At 46.8% G+C, this 17,066-nt stretch overlaps 1 protein-coding gene across 4 annotated transcripts in view; it reads left to right on the forward strand.

The window, feature by feature from the left end:
- The window catches only part of INCENP (inner centromere protein), a 212,983-nt gene that overhangs the window by 65,899 nt on the left and 130,018 nt on the right, over positions 1 to 17,066 (forward strand). For all 4 annotated transcript variants that reach the window (XM_086956376.1, XM_086956374.1, XM_086956375.1 and 1 more), the window contains exons 8-10: positions 1,083 to 1,131; positions 2,280 to 2,406; positions 2,496 to 2,654. In XM_086956376.1, coding sequence (XP_086812502.1) covers positions 1,083 to 1,131; positions 2,280 to 2,406; positions 2,496 to 2,654 — 335 coding nt within the window. The remainder of the gene's footprint in view (positions 1 to 1,082; positions 1,132 to 2,279; positions 2,407 to 2,495; positions 2,655 to 17,066) is intronic.

A 17,066-nucleotide genomic window follows, 5' to 3' on the forward strand; every position in this document is an offset into this window, starting at 1 on the left:
GACGCCCTTGGTGAGAAACCGCCACTGGGGCACACCAACACTCACTGCCCTACAGCTGCAGGAGTTTGTATTTCTCTTGCCCGCCCGCCGCGGCAGTGTCCTCCGCTTAGTGCACTGCGTCTGAGGCCCCAGGAGATTGCAGGTCGCAGTTCAACTCACGGAGAGACTCAGAAGGTACCACCTCTTCCACTGCGCCGCCTCCGAAGCGACAGGCTCCAATCCAAGAGTGCCGTGTCGGAGCTCTCTGTTCAAGATGGCGGCTGCAGGACCCATAGTTTCAGAGTCTCAGAAATCAGGGCCCCTCAGTACAGCGGCGCTTCCTCTCCAGCATTAGGGACACCTCTGGTCCTTGCCCCACCACGCTAGTCTTATAGCACCAGGCAGCTTACCTGGTAATCTGGATCAACTGCTTTAACGGGACACGGAGTGGCGACCCAGCTAGACACGTCTCACTCCATTTGCTTCTTGGCCACGCCCCCATGCTGTCAAATTTGAGTGCAATGCGATAAAGTTGTTGTTTTTCGGTGTGGTAAATTTTAATGTATACCATTGATTCCAATGTTTCAGCTTTTCTGTTTGGGAAATGTACCGCCAGTATTGTATGGATTTAGGATTTTACATAAAGTAGCCAGTTAGAACTCATGGGTATTTTTCACATTCCATATATGGCAGGATATGTTTAGCTTTTTGAGTGTTGTGGTGTATAGACCTGGCTTGTAGCTAAACTTTTTTAATAACTTAAGTCTGTCTTCAGTTAGGGATGTGTGTAGGATGCCAAGTGATCGGTGCGTGGCAGATTGCTTCTGGGCGATGTGGCGAAACTGTTTGTCTACTTTCTTTAAAGTTATTTGCATGTATGCATGGCTGAGTCTGCCTGACAATTTGACATTCTGTCTTGACAGGGCAGCATTTGCGAGATGATGCAGCTGCCACTTTCCTCAGTTTTCAGCATGCAGATGCTTTTAGCGACCTCAAATCTGTCTGTGTTGTAGGAATCTGTATAATATGCACAGGTCTGTGCGGCAGTGAATAATGACAATGTTTAATCAGTGCTAAACTTACATGTCTGTCTTCCTGTTCAGAGAATGCCCCAGACACAAGACTGGAGCCTCAAGACGCCCAGAGTGCTCGGTAAGTACTACCAGTGCAAGGCAGGAGTGTTTTTAGCAGATTGTAAAACAAATTTGATTGGGCAAATTAGATACTTCTAAATGGGCAGGGATTTGGTGGTAGAGTATATTGAACTTGAGCTATCGTCTTTTAGGGTATGTTATCTGCAACTGTTCAGCTTGTTCTTCACCACATGCTTCTTAGTGAGTCCATCAGATGGAAGATGTTTGAGAAGCATGTGTGCTTGAGCCTCTACTTTCACTGTTTCCCCTAAATACCCTTTCTTCTCACAGTATGTAACTGGCTGTTGATTGTAAACTTACTGTATGTGTATTGGTCCCCAGAAATAAAAGTCCGTCTAGTTTCTTCTGCATTGGTTCTTTCTTATATAAGTTGTGCTCCACCATGGGTGAGGTTTTTTAAATCATGTGGGATTATCGGTAGCACTATTTTATGATCGCCATGGGGGTTGGTGGAATTTGCAGATAGGATTTCTATCCTTCAAGTCTTTAATGCATGACTGTTTATTTTGCTCTAATTATATAACCTTTTGTGGTTATCCCTATACGATTGGAGCTAAAACAGCTAGTGAACACACAGTGGAAGTCTGGCAAGTCGCCATATTGGTACTTTTCAAAAATTTCTGAAAATGTTCCCTTTATCATGTTAAAGTTTTTCATTTTACACTGGGATTTGAGAACATTTTAGATCGCTGTTGGCCTAGACAGTGTCAGACTATGAGGCCTGTTGGTCTATGCAATTTGAGGAATTTTTAGAAGGGCTGCAGACAGGGTACAGTCTCTAGAGCACACAGTGAGTGTGCCCATAATGAAGCCTCTTCACTTTTTTGGGAATGGCAAGCTTTCCTCCTATTTATTTGGCACCATAGTTCTTTATGTGGTGAATATTTGTTTAGTGATACAAATGCATGAGGGCTTATTTTAATTGTGCGAAAATTACTTTGGAGGAGTAGTGCTTCTGGTGGAGGCTGGACCTACTTACGGTTCGGCAGTCTTTAATCCAGGTTTGCAGCAGATGAGTAACCCACCTGTAGTGTTTTTTGCAAATTTCTTCCAGATTCGAGCACTAGTGCTGGTAATAAAGTAGTTTACAGACAGTTTGCTTTTATTTTCAAGTAAGTTACCAACTGTGTACTTATTTGTTTGCAGGAGGAAGAGTTATAAGAGAGCAGTAGATTCTCTGTATGATGAAGGCCTGGATGGGCAGCATTTAGATGATGTGGGCCATTCTCCACCAAGGAAGAAGACTCCATCTCCACCATGTCCCAATAACAAAGTAGGTAGTGAGAAGCTCCTCATTCTAAATAGCTTGTCTAATTCCGTGAATATTAGGTTTCAAACTACAGTTTTTCCTTACCCTCACAGGTGGTGCGCCCCCCTCCGGCTCACTTGAGAACCTTTTTGCACACTGTACAGAAAAACCAGATGCTTATGAGTACCCCGGGTTCAGGCTGTAGCTCTTCGAAAAGCAACATTGTGAAGTCCTTCATTAAGCGAACAACTCCTCTTAAGACTGACAACAAGGTACAAAACCACTTTGCATATACCTAATTCACTGGTTTTGGGGGCAGCGTGATAACTGGTCAAGGGGTGCATGTTCCCCAGTTCATTCAATTAGTTATACAGTCTAATCTGGCGTACATTCTCTTGCCATTAATCTTTGCATCTGGTGGACATGCCGTCGGGTAGCCTAATTTGGCTGCTAATCTTTCTTAGTGAAAGAGAACCTGTGGCATTCCCTGGGAATGTGTAATCTTGTCTACCATGCAGACTTTAACATGTATGCCATTAAGAGTACAAAACAGTCAAATGTATGCCCCGAACAGGCAAGTTCTGGAAGGCCATTAGAAGTTGTTTTCCACTGCATCCTGAGGACCATCTTGATGACTCTTATCTAGGTGCAGGTAATCTATTGTTTACTGTTGGCATCTTATTGAAGACAATAGATTTTGCGGTCTATTTCAATTTAAAAGCAAGGAGGAATTTGGCAAAGCAGTTGATGTACCAGTCATGGGCCTGACATGGGAAGGAGTATGCATTAATAAAAGTTGGACCTCCTCTAACATCCATCCCTGGGGTAGGCACAGAAGGGTGGGGAGGACGGAAACAGCCTGAAGCATGGGTTGAACGCTGGAGAGCCATTTTGATGTGAAGCAAGAGTTTTTTCCAAAGCTAGCTGGATTGAACTGAGATGGCATTTCCTCCCATCTGTAATTTTGTGAATTGTGGCATTTTTTTAATAATAAAATGTTTGCAACTGATGCTTTCTGATTTTGGGGGTGGTGTGGGGGGGGGGCGGGAGTTGGTAGCTCTACTCGGATCTAATTGTGAAGTACATGTTGCCTCATACAAATTACCTTTAAAGTGTATCCATCACAATTTGTTTAGGGGGAGTTTTGGTAAGCGTGTTTGCAAGAGTGAAGGAGCTTGAACGATGTGCTTTGAACTATTTGGGAACCTAGTTAAGGGGGGAAAAAGTGCTATAGAAAGGATTTGATTTTAGATTTAGTCCCAGTCAGAGTATTACAAAGCTTATTTTTATGACCAATCAAAGGGGATGCCTATTTTGCATCTGTGAACCAGTTTCGAATTGCATAGGTGGCCAATTTTTCCATCTGATTATTTATTTTGCCCTTGTGAAGTTTGAAATGGCAATTTAAGTTTTGGCAGTGATTCAGCAAACTGCAAGCCTCAGGGGTTTGGTATCAGAATTGTGGATTGATCTGTGTGCTGTCGGTGCAGGTAGATGGCTGTAGTATACATTACAAGTCATATGGTTGAGTCCTGAACGCTTGTTGTGCAGCATGAATCTCTTCTGGATTTGCATGCTGTGAGGAGACATACACCCCGGAAAACCCATCTATTTACTTGCCATCTACAGATTTTTTTCCCACTCTTGGGGGAAGCAAGTGAGGCCCAGAGTTGAGGAGGAAAAAAGCTGAGGCGAAAAATAAGCTTCAATGCAAAGACCGGTGCCGGGATAACGTCGCAAATTGTTTGCTAGGAGAAATGACTGAATATTTCATAAAAACATTGAAGATGCAAGAATGTGGTGCAAGATCACTTGAGCCGGAGAATGAGTAAGGGGCTTGGCCCATACCCCTTTTAGACTTTAACAGTCCCAGCACTAGTATACACAGAAAGACTAGCACAAGCTGTGCAATCCGTCTCCCAAAGGCCTACAGTCCAGAGGACTGCTCAGTCTGCATGGAGTTCTTATAGAATCAGGGCAAGGTATAAAAACGTTGGCACATTCACCATGACGCACAAAAAGAATAGGAGATGAGAGGACTCACTGACCCAACGGATTCACAGTTGGAACAGGAATTCCAGGAGGCTGTCTAGGTCCATCCAGAAAAGACACAAGACTCAAGCAGAGACCAGACACAAAGTAAATCCACAATGGCGTAGGAGCAAAAAAATATTAGTTATTGTGCTGGAGGCAAAAAGAGCAACACTTTATCAAGACAAAAGAACCCACTGAATGCAAAACTTTGAAAGCAGTATCTACCTTGAAATAGATTAAATGACTTGAGAGGGATTAAAGAGCATTGGGTAAGAATGGCTAAATGCCAATCCCAGAAGTACAGGGGCTTTGGGAGGTCCACTTTTCGTCCCTATAAACAAGGCCAGCAACAACAACAGAACCCTTTGTATAAGTCATACAGAGGTAGACAAAGGGGTCGTACCCGTGAACGTCAGGCCTCTTCATCCTCCTGTACTTCCTCTAATACCCACCCCCCACCTACAACAGCAAAGCAACCCTAGATCCACCATTCCGGATCATGCGGGTCCGGTAGGGGGTCGACTTACTCATTTTCTACGGGATTGGGAATCGGTTACATCAGATGTTTGGGTTCTCCATCTCGTAGAAAATGGGTATTCACTTCCTTTTCAGGAGCTCCCTCCCAATTACCCTCCTTGCCAAGGTTTTTGTTCAGCGGACCACCTGCTTCTCCTGCAGGAAGAAGTCCTGGCACTGTTCAGAAAGGGTGCGATAGAGGTGGTTCCGGAGCAGGAGAGGGGTCAGGGGTGCTACTCCCGGTATTTCCTGATCCCCAAAAAGGATGGCAGACTTCGACCAATCCTGGATCTCAGGATCTTGCATTTGTATCTGAAACAGGAAAAGTTCAAGTTGCTCACTCTTGTGCAGGTTCTTCAAGCGCTGTTGGAAGAAGACTGGATGGTGTCGATCGACTTCCAGGATGCTTATTTCCACATCCCCATCCTGAAGTCGCACAGGAAGTATCTCCGTTTTACGGTGGGGTCGCAACACTACCAGTTTGCGGTCCTTCCTTTTGGACTTACTACTGCGCCTCGAGTTTTCCCCAAGGTGATGGCAGTGGTGGCAGCAAATCTCAGGAGGTCGGGGATACCTGTATTCCTGTATCTGGACGACTGGCTGATCAAAGCGGAGTCGCCAGAGAAGGTGCTCCATTATCAGCAGGAGACAACTCTGTTGTTGCACAGGTTGGGTTTTTCGATAAATGTACCCAAGTCTCACCTGGTGCCTTCCCAGCACAACCTGTTCATAGGTGCGTTACTGGACACTACTGTATGCCGTGCAGTCACTCCTCCTCAAAAGATTCACAACATACAAGAAATGATTCCTTTATTCTATAATGGAGCGGTTGTTCCAGTCCTGAAGGTCTTTCGTCTGCTCGGTCTGATGGCTTTTTGCATTCTGTTGATCAACCGTGCACGCTGGCACATGAGGGCACTCCAGTGGTGCCTTCGCAGGCAGTGGTATCAGCACAACGGAGATCTCTGAGTCAGTGAGGATCTCCAGAGAAACTGCAGCGGATCGGTCTTGGTGGAGCGTGGAAGGCAATCTGTCACAAGGAAAGCCTTTTCAACTACCTCCTTCGGTGGCACAGTGATAACGGATGCATCCACTCTAGGGTGGGGTGCTCATCTGGGGGATCTGGAGGTCAAAGGTCTTTGGTCTCCAGAGGAAAGGTTGCTTTACATCAACCTTCTAGAGTTGCCGGCGATACGTCTGGCGCTCAAGCCTTCCTCCCTTCCCTTCGCGGTCGTCGGTTCAAGTCCTGACGGACAACACGACCGCGATGTGGTATGTCAACAAGCAGGGAGGAGTAGGGTCGCAGTGTCTCTGAAGAGAGGCTCTAGGTCTCTGGTCCTGGGTTCAGGACCACCAGATTTGTCTGATGTCAATCACCCGGAGTTCTGAACGTAGGTGCAGACCTTCTCAGTTGGCAGTTCTCTGCCGACCACGAGTGGAGGCTCCATCCGGAGGTTGTTCACGACATCTTTCAGATGTGGGGGACTCCTCGGGTGGACCTGTTCGCCACTCGCGAGAATGCTCACTGCCTGTCATTCTGCAATCTCCAGTATCAGATGCAAGGAGCTTTGGGGGACGCGTTTCAGTTGAGTTGGGGAAGTCAACTCCTTTACGCGTTTCCTCCCATGCCCTTGATTACTCTGGTTCAGAGGAAGATTTGCCAGGACCGGGCCCAAGTCCTATTGGTCGCCCCGGATTGGCCAAGAAGGGTGTGGTACACGGACCTACTCCACCTCTCCTCTCACCCGCCGCTCAGTCTCCCTTCCAGGGTAGATATCCTCTCTGATGGAGGGGCAGGTTCTACACCCCCTTCTCCAGACATTACACCTTCATGCCTGGAGATTGAACGGGGCAACCTGAATTCCTTTTCTCTCCCTCACGATGTGGTGGATGTCATTCTTTCGGCCAGGAGTAACTCCACCAAGTCCATCTATTCGTATAGGTGGTCTAAATTTGTTTGGTGTAGGTAGAAGGCTATTGACCCTTTGAGGGCTCATTTGGCCGATATTTTTTTGCTCTTTCTTTGGCGCAGAAAGGATTTGCTGTTGCCACAGTCAAAGGTTACCTGTCAGCGTTGTCGGCATTTCTCCGTTTGCCGGATCAGCCGTCTTTTTAAATCTCCAGTGGTTTTGAGGTTTCTGAAGGGCCTCACTAATAAGTTCCCTCCTTCTCCATTTATCGGGCCTCAATGGGACTTAAATCTTGTCTTAACATTCTTGATGGGTTCTCCCTTCGAACCCTTACACAAGTGTCCCGTGAGGCTATTGTCTTTTAAGACTGACTTCCTAGTTGCGATCACCTCGGCAAGGAGGGTGAGTGAGCTTCAAGCTCTTAGTTCCAAGCCCCCTTTCCTGACCATTCATGCTGATCGAATGGTTCTTAGGACCAGGGCTGCTTTTCTGCCTAAGGTGGTAACTCCCTTCCATCTAGGACAGTCCATTACCCTTCCCACCTTCTATCCTCCCCTCACCCTTCCAAGAAGTAAGAGAGACTGCACCGTCTGGACCCTAAAAGGGCGGTGTCCTTTTATCTTGATAGAACAAGAGACATTCGAGTGGATGACCAGCTGTTTGTTGGTTTTGCTGCCTGCCGGAAGGGTAGAGCGGTGCACAAGCGCACATTTTCCAGGTGGATAATTCTGTGCATCAAGATCTGCTACTCTCTGGCGGGTAAGGACCCTCCTGAGGGTATAAGAGCTCATTCTACCAGGGAGAGGTCTGCTACTTCTGCATTGTCTAGAGGTGTACCTGTTGAGGACATTTTCAGAGGCGCGACTTGGGCCTCCCTCCACACTTTCACGAAGCATTACTGTTTGGATACCGAAGTGAGGAGGGACGGCCACTTTGCGCGCTCTGTCCTCCAAGATTTCTTGGTATAGCAGGGTGGACACCCTCCTCCGGGAGTGGGGACTGCTGTGGGACTTTATTCACAAGGTGAGGAATCCACTGGCAGATGCATCTATCAGAAGAACAAGTTACTTACCTTCAGTAACGCTTTTTTTGGTAGATACAGAATCTGCCTATGGATTCCTCACTGACCCACCCGCCTCCCCATTGTTCACTCTGCTTTACCTATGTTTATGTACATTTTTGTATATTTATGTATGTTTGAAATGGGTTTTCTTACCTTTGCTACACACTGTGTATAATTTTGAAAAGTATGTACTGTGTACAATGTATTTGTATATATCTACTGTCATTGGTCCGTCCGGGTGTTTCGAAGGCATGGAAAAAAGGGCGGAACTGATGTCATCACACTGACGTAGGCCTATTATGGGGTCGGTGACGTCAGACTGAGTGGCGCGCGATGCAGTGCTCCTATGACTACGTCCACGCCGGCATGCTCCAAAGAATTTTCCGAACGTTGCTGACGCAAGGGGGATATTCATACAGAGTAGACAAAGGGGTCGTACCCGTGGACGTCGGGCCGCCGCCTCCTCTACTTCCTCCTTTAATACCCACCCCCCACCTGTAGGAGAGTAGGGTCTGCAATCCTATGGTCACCCCAGAATTTTGCTTTTTGCTTCACTGGTTTACGACTTTCCCTGGCTGTGGGCCTGCTAATCTGACCCACAGCCTAGCTATTCTCTCTCTAAATTGACATCCATGTACTTTAGGTGCATTTACCAATTGGTATTGGGTCACTCTTGTAAGGTGTACCATAGGTACCCAGGGCATAAGTGCACCAAAGGCCTACCAGGGGCTGCAGCATGTATTGTGCCACCCCTGGCTGGCCATCTAAACAGACACAACTGGCTGGTAACACAGCTGGGGCAAGGTGGTGTAATCACTCTTTGCTTTAGATATAGTATACCTATATCTAACCCTAAAATGGACACATATACTCCTATAAGTCACACCTATGGCAGGCCTTATCAATCCTGGAGGCAGAGTGCTTGGAATTGTGTGAGATGGTGCTCTAGCATTTATTTTGAAAGTTTTATATAGCGCGAACAAGATCTTTGCAGATAACAGAGCGCTTTACATAGGTAGGAGGTAGGAGGAAGGGTGGTACATGATGGAGCAAAGTTAGGAAGGTGGGTCAGCAATGAGAGTAGTACAAATAAGAGGGAGCATGAACGATAGGGTAGGGTCGATAATACAAGTAAAACACATTGCAAAGGGATCAAACAAGTAGTACAGATAAGTAGTACAGATAGACGCAGAGTCTTAAAGATCAAAAGTAGTAGTTCAAGTATATTTAGCCATGAGGATAGCTTTAACTTCCTTCTTAAAAAGAGAAGTGGAGGGGATGAGCCTGGTTTCCGGAGGGAGGGAGTGAGTTCCAGATCCTAGGCGCCATTCCTGAGAAGGAGCGTTTGTAGGTTCTTTCCTTCTGAAATCTTCAAGGCTTCAGTAGAAGATTGTTTGCACTTCTGGTGGTTCTGGAGCCGCCAGAGATTGTCAGCTTCTGAGTGAGGTAGCCGGGTGAGTTCAGGTGTATAGCTTTGTGCGTCATGCAGGCAATTTTCAGATGTATTCTGGCTTCAAAAGGCAGCCAGTTCAAGGATTTGAAGTCGGGAAATATGCGAGTGCTTTTTAGATCCAGTGATGAGCCTTGCTGCCGCGTTTAGTGAGGCTCTTAGCGGTGCAGTTGTAGTTAAGGTGAGGCCGCAGAGGGCGATGCTGCTGTAGTCTATGCGGGGTATGATTAGTGCTTGTACTGCATTTCGGAAGTCTTTGGCTGGGAGGAAGGGATTAAGTTTCCTCAAGGTATTTATTTGGAAGTTCGCTCCTTTAGTTGCCTTGCTGATATGCTGTCTGCAGCTTTCGGAACCATGTCCTTTAGCTGTTTCCATGATAACGCTATACCATATACTCTTAAGTGCATTATAATCCTCGCGGTTATTGCTAACTTTGGCATAGCATTATCAAAATATGCCGAGTAAGGTGTCATACGAATTGGAATACTACCTCCTCGCCAGTTCTGGCGACGGGGGTAGCATTCCACCCTTTTAGAGGGACACGACATGTATGTAACTGAGAACCCCGGTTAAAGTTAACTCGAGCCTCAGCATCACAAAATGGATGCTGCCACCACAGACACGAGTCTGACCTCCTGCTGCTGGGAGTCCTTCCAGCGAGGGAGGCCTGGACAAAGGGCTTCCTGCCTTGGGAGGTGCTAGCACCACCCCAGACAGGATTTTGTGTATTGAGGTAGGACAGGCTGAAAGGAATGAGACATGCCAGGGGCACACAAGGTTTCCCTGTGCATACCCCGGTTCAAACAAGTTGCTGGGGCACTCCAACCCCAGCTCTGGCACGAAACCGGACAAAGGATAGGGGGTGTAACCACCCCCCTTCCTGGTCCCACTCATAGGAGGGACCTAGTCACATTACAGCCCCCTTTAGGAGAATAAAGGTTGGAGCTGGTCCCATTCCAAATTAGATTAATCCTGATTTGAATCTACAAAGAAGAGACTCTGGACTTCGACGTTCTGCTGCACAGAAGACTGAAGAAATCTCCCTTGTGGCCAAGGAGTGACCACCCTGCACAAGCAGGCACCATTAAGTGTCCTAGTGGTTCACTTTGTCGTCCTCCCCGGTGGAACCAGACTTCAGAGCCCGACGATACCCGGACTTCCAGATCTCTTCGACCTCTACCTACATCTGCAGCACAGCTGAGATCCCTGGGTTCGACGAAACACGCAGGACCGGCCATCTTGGAGAAACTGCACCTCGCTTCCAGCACGACTTCAGAGGCATCCTCGAGAAACTGCTTTGGGGATCGAGAAGCCGAAGCCCCGAGCAGCTCCTGCACAGGTCAGCCCTCCAGCATCCACGAGATCTGCGTGGGGCCCTTTTGCTTGATTGCTGCTCAATGCGTTTCTGGTCGCTGGCTGGCTAGTGGCCTCCTAGACGACAATCCAAGAAATCTACATCGCTGGTCTGGTTGCTCCAGACTGGTCCTTGCTTTCTTCCAAAAGAGAAGCACCCCGGACCCTTCTGGTCTGCACCAGACGCCATCTCCACTCCCCGCGTGGGTTGCCTTTGCCATGGTCTGTTGACTCCGATTCCGGATCCAACACCGCCGACAGCGAGAGTCTGCGCGGGACAGCTCGTGCCTCCATCCTGGTCGTCGAAGACACCTCCTGGTCCACGTGGCTGCAGAGACCAGCATCCACTCTTCACCTGATCGCGACAACAGCATCTGGTTCCTTCCTGGTTCCACTCCGGTCACTGGCTAGTGACTGTGAACACTGTCCCCTCTGCTTTCAGGTCTCCATCTTCCTCGATCCACCCTTGGATCGCTCCGGACATCTTCCTCCTGGTCTCCTGCTGCATCTTTCTTCAAGGCTCCCTAGACTTCGACGGGGTAACCCGACACACTTTCACACCTATGCACCCGCAGCCCGTGGGTGAGGTAACGAGAGCATTTCGGTGCTCAAAGGTAGATTGACTCTCCTAGTGTCCAGGTATCCTGTAGTTTTAGTCTCAACCAGTCGGAACTGTCTTTTACTTACCTTTTCGTAACTTGTAGTGTCCATTGACTTTGTACCGCATCTCGCATGTGAGTTCACACTCTGCACACGCGTCCCGTGGGCCTCCTGCTCCTTACCTAAGGTTAGGTTAGGGTAGGGTAGTCCCAGCGATCCTACAGCCTCTGGACATCCTCATTTCCTCCATCGATTTCCTTATACCATTTACTTAGTATAGGGTTTGTCATGCCCCTAGGGCACCATTGTGATTTGTGCAACTTATCGTATTTTTCTTAAGAGTCTTGTCATGTGCTTAGCCCTCTGATCTCATAAGGGGCTCAGAGGTGTTGTGTTTGTATTAAATATATTATTTATTTTCATAACAACCTGTGTGGTGTCCTTTCATTTGGTATTCAAGGGGTTATATGTGGTAAAACAGCTGGCTTCACATGCCAAAAGAGTTTAGCCTAAGACTGCTTTGTCCATGCTACCATTAGGATAGCTGGTCTATAAGGTTGATTTAAACCAATCACCATAAGGGTTGTTTGGACTGATACAAGGTGATCACTAGAACTAGTGAGCATCATATATCAGGCCAACTTCTCACACCACCTACAACAGCAAAGCAGCCCTAGATCCACCATTCCGGATCATGCGAGTCCGGTAGGGGGTCGGCTTACTCATTTTCTACGGGATTGGAAATCAGTTACATCAGATCTTTGGGTTCTCAATCTCGTAGAAAATGGGTATGCACCGGGAAGGTCGATGCCTCGTTTTATTGGAGGAAAAAGTTCTCCACAATGGCTGCAACCACAGTTTCAGCAGGGAACACTTTAGCCATTTTGGGCAGGTACCACTGCCAGAGGTAGTCTGGCATGTTGGCGCAGGTAGCCCTTATTCCTGAATCATCCTCGGCTGACACTTCAAAGTTTCTGCAGAAAAAAGGGAGAATTGCATCAGAAACAATAGACCGTGCAGTGTACATTCCAGCTAAAAGTTTTAGACCGCTCGCAGCAGCGGCAGTATTTCAAAGACAAGGTTCGCAGAACGCTCTGTTTTTCGCCCAGAGGTTCAGACTAAAATAATGGACGTACCTTTTATGGGTAATCCCTCTTTGGACAACCTGTTGAGCAGACACTGCAGACACTACCCGTGCTTTCGGTTCTCTCCAGTATAGAAAGCAACCCTTTCGTGGTGCCCGAGGATGCAGCTCCACATCCTCTTTCCCAAGGAGTTCCACCCAGTATCGCTCCTACAATCAGAACCAACCGCATTATTCCACTCTAAATTGTATACAGGAGGTAAATCTTCTAGAAAACGACTTTCCTTAGAACCCACCCTTAATCCATCCTAAAAAGGCTGAATGTGGAATTTCTTTTTTTATTCCATTTGGTCAAAGATTCCATTTGTCTGTTGGGGGTTTTAATAGTTGTGTCGAAAGGGCATACTCTAGAATTTGTTTGCTACGCCTCCAGTGGGGACATCTACCTCCTCATCTACGCGAGTCCTTTGCACAAGTGTCTATATTGATACAAACAGGGACCGTCTAAGTGGTTTCAAATCTCCAACAACCGAGTTAGGGTTTACTCTCCGTTCCTCATCAACAAGCAAGTCAGGAAAGTAGCGTCTGATTTTAGATCTTTGTGCAAACTTTTCAAATGTTGTACCTCAAGAAGGTCTTAAAGTTCTTATGATAGAACGACTTTATAACTACACTCGACCTCCAGGATGTCTATTTTCATATGCCACTCCTTCCAAAGCACAGGAAGTGGCTAAGCTTTACAATAGGTACAAAACATTTTTTTTATTCAAGGTCCTACCTTTTGGACTTCGGTCCTCTCCACGTGTCTTTACGTAGATCCTGGCACCAGTGGCAGCCTGTCTACGTCTGCAAGGCATACAAATTTATCATTACTTAGACAACTGTATAATAAGGGCTTGCTCTTATCAACAAGCAGTCCAGCACACCCAGACTTGTCAGTCACTGTTTCAAAACCTGGTTTTCAATAAATCATGACCAGTCCCAACTAGTCCTAGCTCCGATATGAACATTTATCAGAGCATCAATCAATACAAACGAAGCAAAGGTGTTTGTCTCACAGGTCCTCAGTCATTCCTGGCCACGGCCTCCACCTGCATCCCGTTGGTTCCCAACTGCAGATTACACATGACAAAAATGCTAGAGGAGCTAGGCAAGCAATGGTGACAGCTATCTGGCTCATTCAACGACATCTTAGTTACCTTTCGAATGAGGACACTGCTGGGCTGGTGGGCCCATGCTCCCAGTGTCTCAGCAGGCCGCTCCCTCCTCGGACGCTCCAACGCTCACCCTTACCACCGATGCCTCTGGAAGGTTAGAGAGCGCACCTTCAGGGTTTTTTCCATAAAAGGCAGATGGACGCCTCTCCAACGCGCGTCCCACTCTAACCGCTTGGAGTTGTTATCCAGTTTCCTGGCTCTGAAAGCCTTCCACTTCCTAGTGCGAGAGGAATTAGTGTTAGCGTGTACAGACAATACTATCACTATACACTATCTCAACAAGCAAGGAGGTACGCGATCACTGTCGCCCAAACAAGCACAACACTTTTGCAAATAGGCCATTCACCATTGCGTTAATATTTCTGCAATACATGTTCCAAGGGTCTCGAACGTCATGACGGACTCCCTCAGCGAATCCGCCTAGGACAACCACGGGTGGGATCTCCACCAACAGACCATGGACCACATCTTATGCCTGGGGGGCGAACCAAACCTGGATCTGTTTGCGACCCCTCTCAACCGCAAATGCCTTTACTCCAGTATTGGAACTTTCATAGATTCCCATTGCTTGTATCATTCCCCGTCGTCGATTACGTTTGTGCCTTGTCTCCTGCAGAAAATGAGGTTCTAACCATGTCACATCCCACTCATTGTGCTCAGATGGCCTCACTGACTGTGGTTAATGGGTCTCCTCCTGCTACCTTGCTGCGAACCTATCATGCTTCACCCTCTGCCGCACCGTCTGACAGTGAAGTACGGAATGATACACCATCTGCATTCCTCCGACCTCAAGCTTGTGGCTTCAACCTGAGCACTCTGAATTTGCTCACTTGTGCATTTTCTCAGACTTAAGGGAGGTTTCTTGCGCACGCAAGACCCCCTCCACTACTAAGACATATAAACTAAAATGTAAACGCTTTGGTATCTGGTGCGAGTCTGTCAGCATCAATTCCGTGCACGCTACACTAGAGCAAATCCTACTTGTCTTTCTCCTTCTGGCAAAGTCAGCCCGTTTCTCATTTCGTCTTGAAAAGTACTGGCTGCACGGATTCACGTCTCTCTATTCCTCCAGATCATTTGCAAGTTCTTTAAGGGCCTCTTCCGATGTGCCCGCTCATTGGGCGTTCCCCGCCTACTTGGCGCCTCAATGTTGTATCGGCCCAGCTTCTCAAAGTTTCCATTTCACGGATTCGAAATTTCTAACTTGGAAAGTTTCCCTCCTACTCGCTCTCTCATCCTCTCGACGGGTGAGTCCTATTCAATGTTTATCTCATGCAACTTTGAAGGTCTTTCTGGCAGCCTTTTCAAGGTACCGGCAGAATGGGGCCACCTCTTTTTATTCTGCAAGAATAATACAGCAGTTCTTTAAGGGACTATTCAGAATGTTTCCTCCTGTACGCCGTCCACCTCCATCATGGCATCTTAATATAGTGTTAGCGCAGCTCATGCGCCACCCATTTGAGCCAATTCACAGGATGGATTTCAAATTCCTAACATGGAAGGTTTCTCTTTTGCTGGCATTGACTTCATCTAGAAGAGTCAGTGATGTTCAAGCTTTCATCGTCAATTCACATCCAATTTTGTGGTGCTACGTACAAACCCAAGGTTTATGCCTAAAGTGCCATCGGATTTTCACCTGAAAGAACCAGTCATCTTTAAGTTTTTTCCTAATCCGCAATCCCCTGCAGAGAGGGCATTGCATACCCTTGACATCAGAAGATGTTTAAAATTCTATTTGCAAAGGACCTCCGCCATTCGCAAATCCCATCAACTGTTTGTTGCCTATGGAAAGATACGGCAAGGACAAGCGGTGTCTAAACAAAACATAGCTAGATGGATTTCTGCAGCTATTGATTTTTGCCATATACAAGCGGGAAGACCTTTACAGACAACTCCAAGAGCTCACTCTACAAGTGCTGCTTCTTCTTAGACTGCTCTTTAGCTGGAGTTTCCCTACAGCAAATCTACAGAGCAGCGACTTGGTCCAGCAGACATACTTTCACCAGGCATTGTTTGGATGCGGCCAGCAAGACTGATACTTCAGTGGGTCAAGCGGTTCTACGCAATCTTTTCAGATAAGGTGAGCCTCCGTTTCCCTCCTCTGTACTGCTTCCAGACGCTTATTCCATGCCTAATATTGAGTGCATTCTCAGGTGATTGCAAGTTTTATCATTCATATATGAATGTTGGCATTGTATTATGTGAATGTATATACTTGCTATGTACCTCCCCTCAGAGGCTCTTAGGCTAGGGAAGTTTTTAGCTTCACTCCTGTGCGAGAAAATCTGAGAGCCTGAGCCTCTGGGGAGAACGTACTGGTGTGTGCTGTCACCTGATTGGCTGCAGTTTGGACTATACAAAATGACTAGGATAGTCATGAGTGTGGAAGTTTTACTCTTTTAGCTTGGGCTACTTTACTTCCTGGTTGGTTATTACCAAGTATTTCTAAGGATATTATTGCATAGTATTGGTTTTTTATATACTACAGTGGGACTCCCACTCCAACAATGGGGAATGATTCAGGCATGTGAATCTATGAAAGACACCAATACTGGAGAACCACAGATTACAGGTAAGTAACTATTGTTCTTACCAACCCTTGCTCAGCCTGCAAGACGCAGCAGACACTGCCAGTAGGCAACTACACACCACTACCACACTTTACTTTGTGGTTTGTCTAGGAATTACTGTATTCTAATGAGTTACAAACTTGCCCTCCATGGCAAACTGGCTCTTTGGAGGAATAGTTACAGTGCGCTACAGTTCATGAAGGATAATGAGACTGCCAAGACCATGGGTGGGGGCTTTTAATGTAAACTGACACTCCAAGGTGGCATAGCAAAAAAAATGGGCCCGCAAGGGGGAAGCATGCAACCAAATACTGCACATGTAGTTTTCAGATAACCCAAGTACTGCTGCAACACCGCTATAGCAATACTACTCAACATCAATACTGCATTTACGGGACGAGAGAGTACCACACAAGCAAGTGGCTCAATAGCAGGCATCCTCCACAAGTTATCAGTAGGCGGAAGGATCGCAGTGTTCCAAGAGGAATGGGAAAAGATTACCTCTGACAAATGGATACAAAGATGCTAAATATAAGACCTGGTTATTGCATAGAATTGATGTTCACTCCTCCCAGTATACCACTAAAGAAAAAATTATAGACTGAGGAACACCACCACTTGCAATAGGAAACAAAGCACTTGTTAAGCAAGGGAGCTATAGAGCTTATACTACTAAGGGAAAGAAACCAGAGGGTTTACACTTATTGCCAAAGCCAGACCATACACAAAGACCAAAACTGGATGTAAGGTTACTAAACCGATCAATCAAAACATGAAAGTTCAAAATTGCAACCTTGCAAAACTTCTCCCATTTATAAGAAAAGAGACACATGGCAACCACAGATCTGACTTCTACCTGTACTGAGCAGTGAACAGATCACACAAAG

This window comes from Lissotriton vulgaris, chromosome 2_1 (genome assembly GCF_964263255.1).
Source record: "Lissotriton vulgaris chromosome 2_1, aLisVul1.2, whole genome shotgun sequence".
Lineage (NCBI taxonomy): Eukaryota > Metazoa > Chordata > Amphibia > Caudata > Salamandridae > Lissotriton > Lissotriton vulgaris.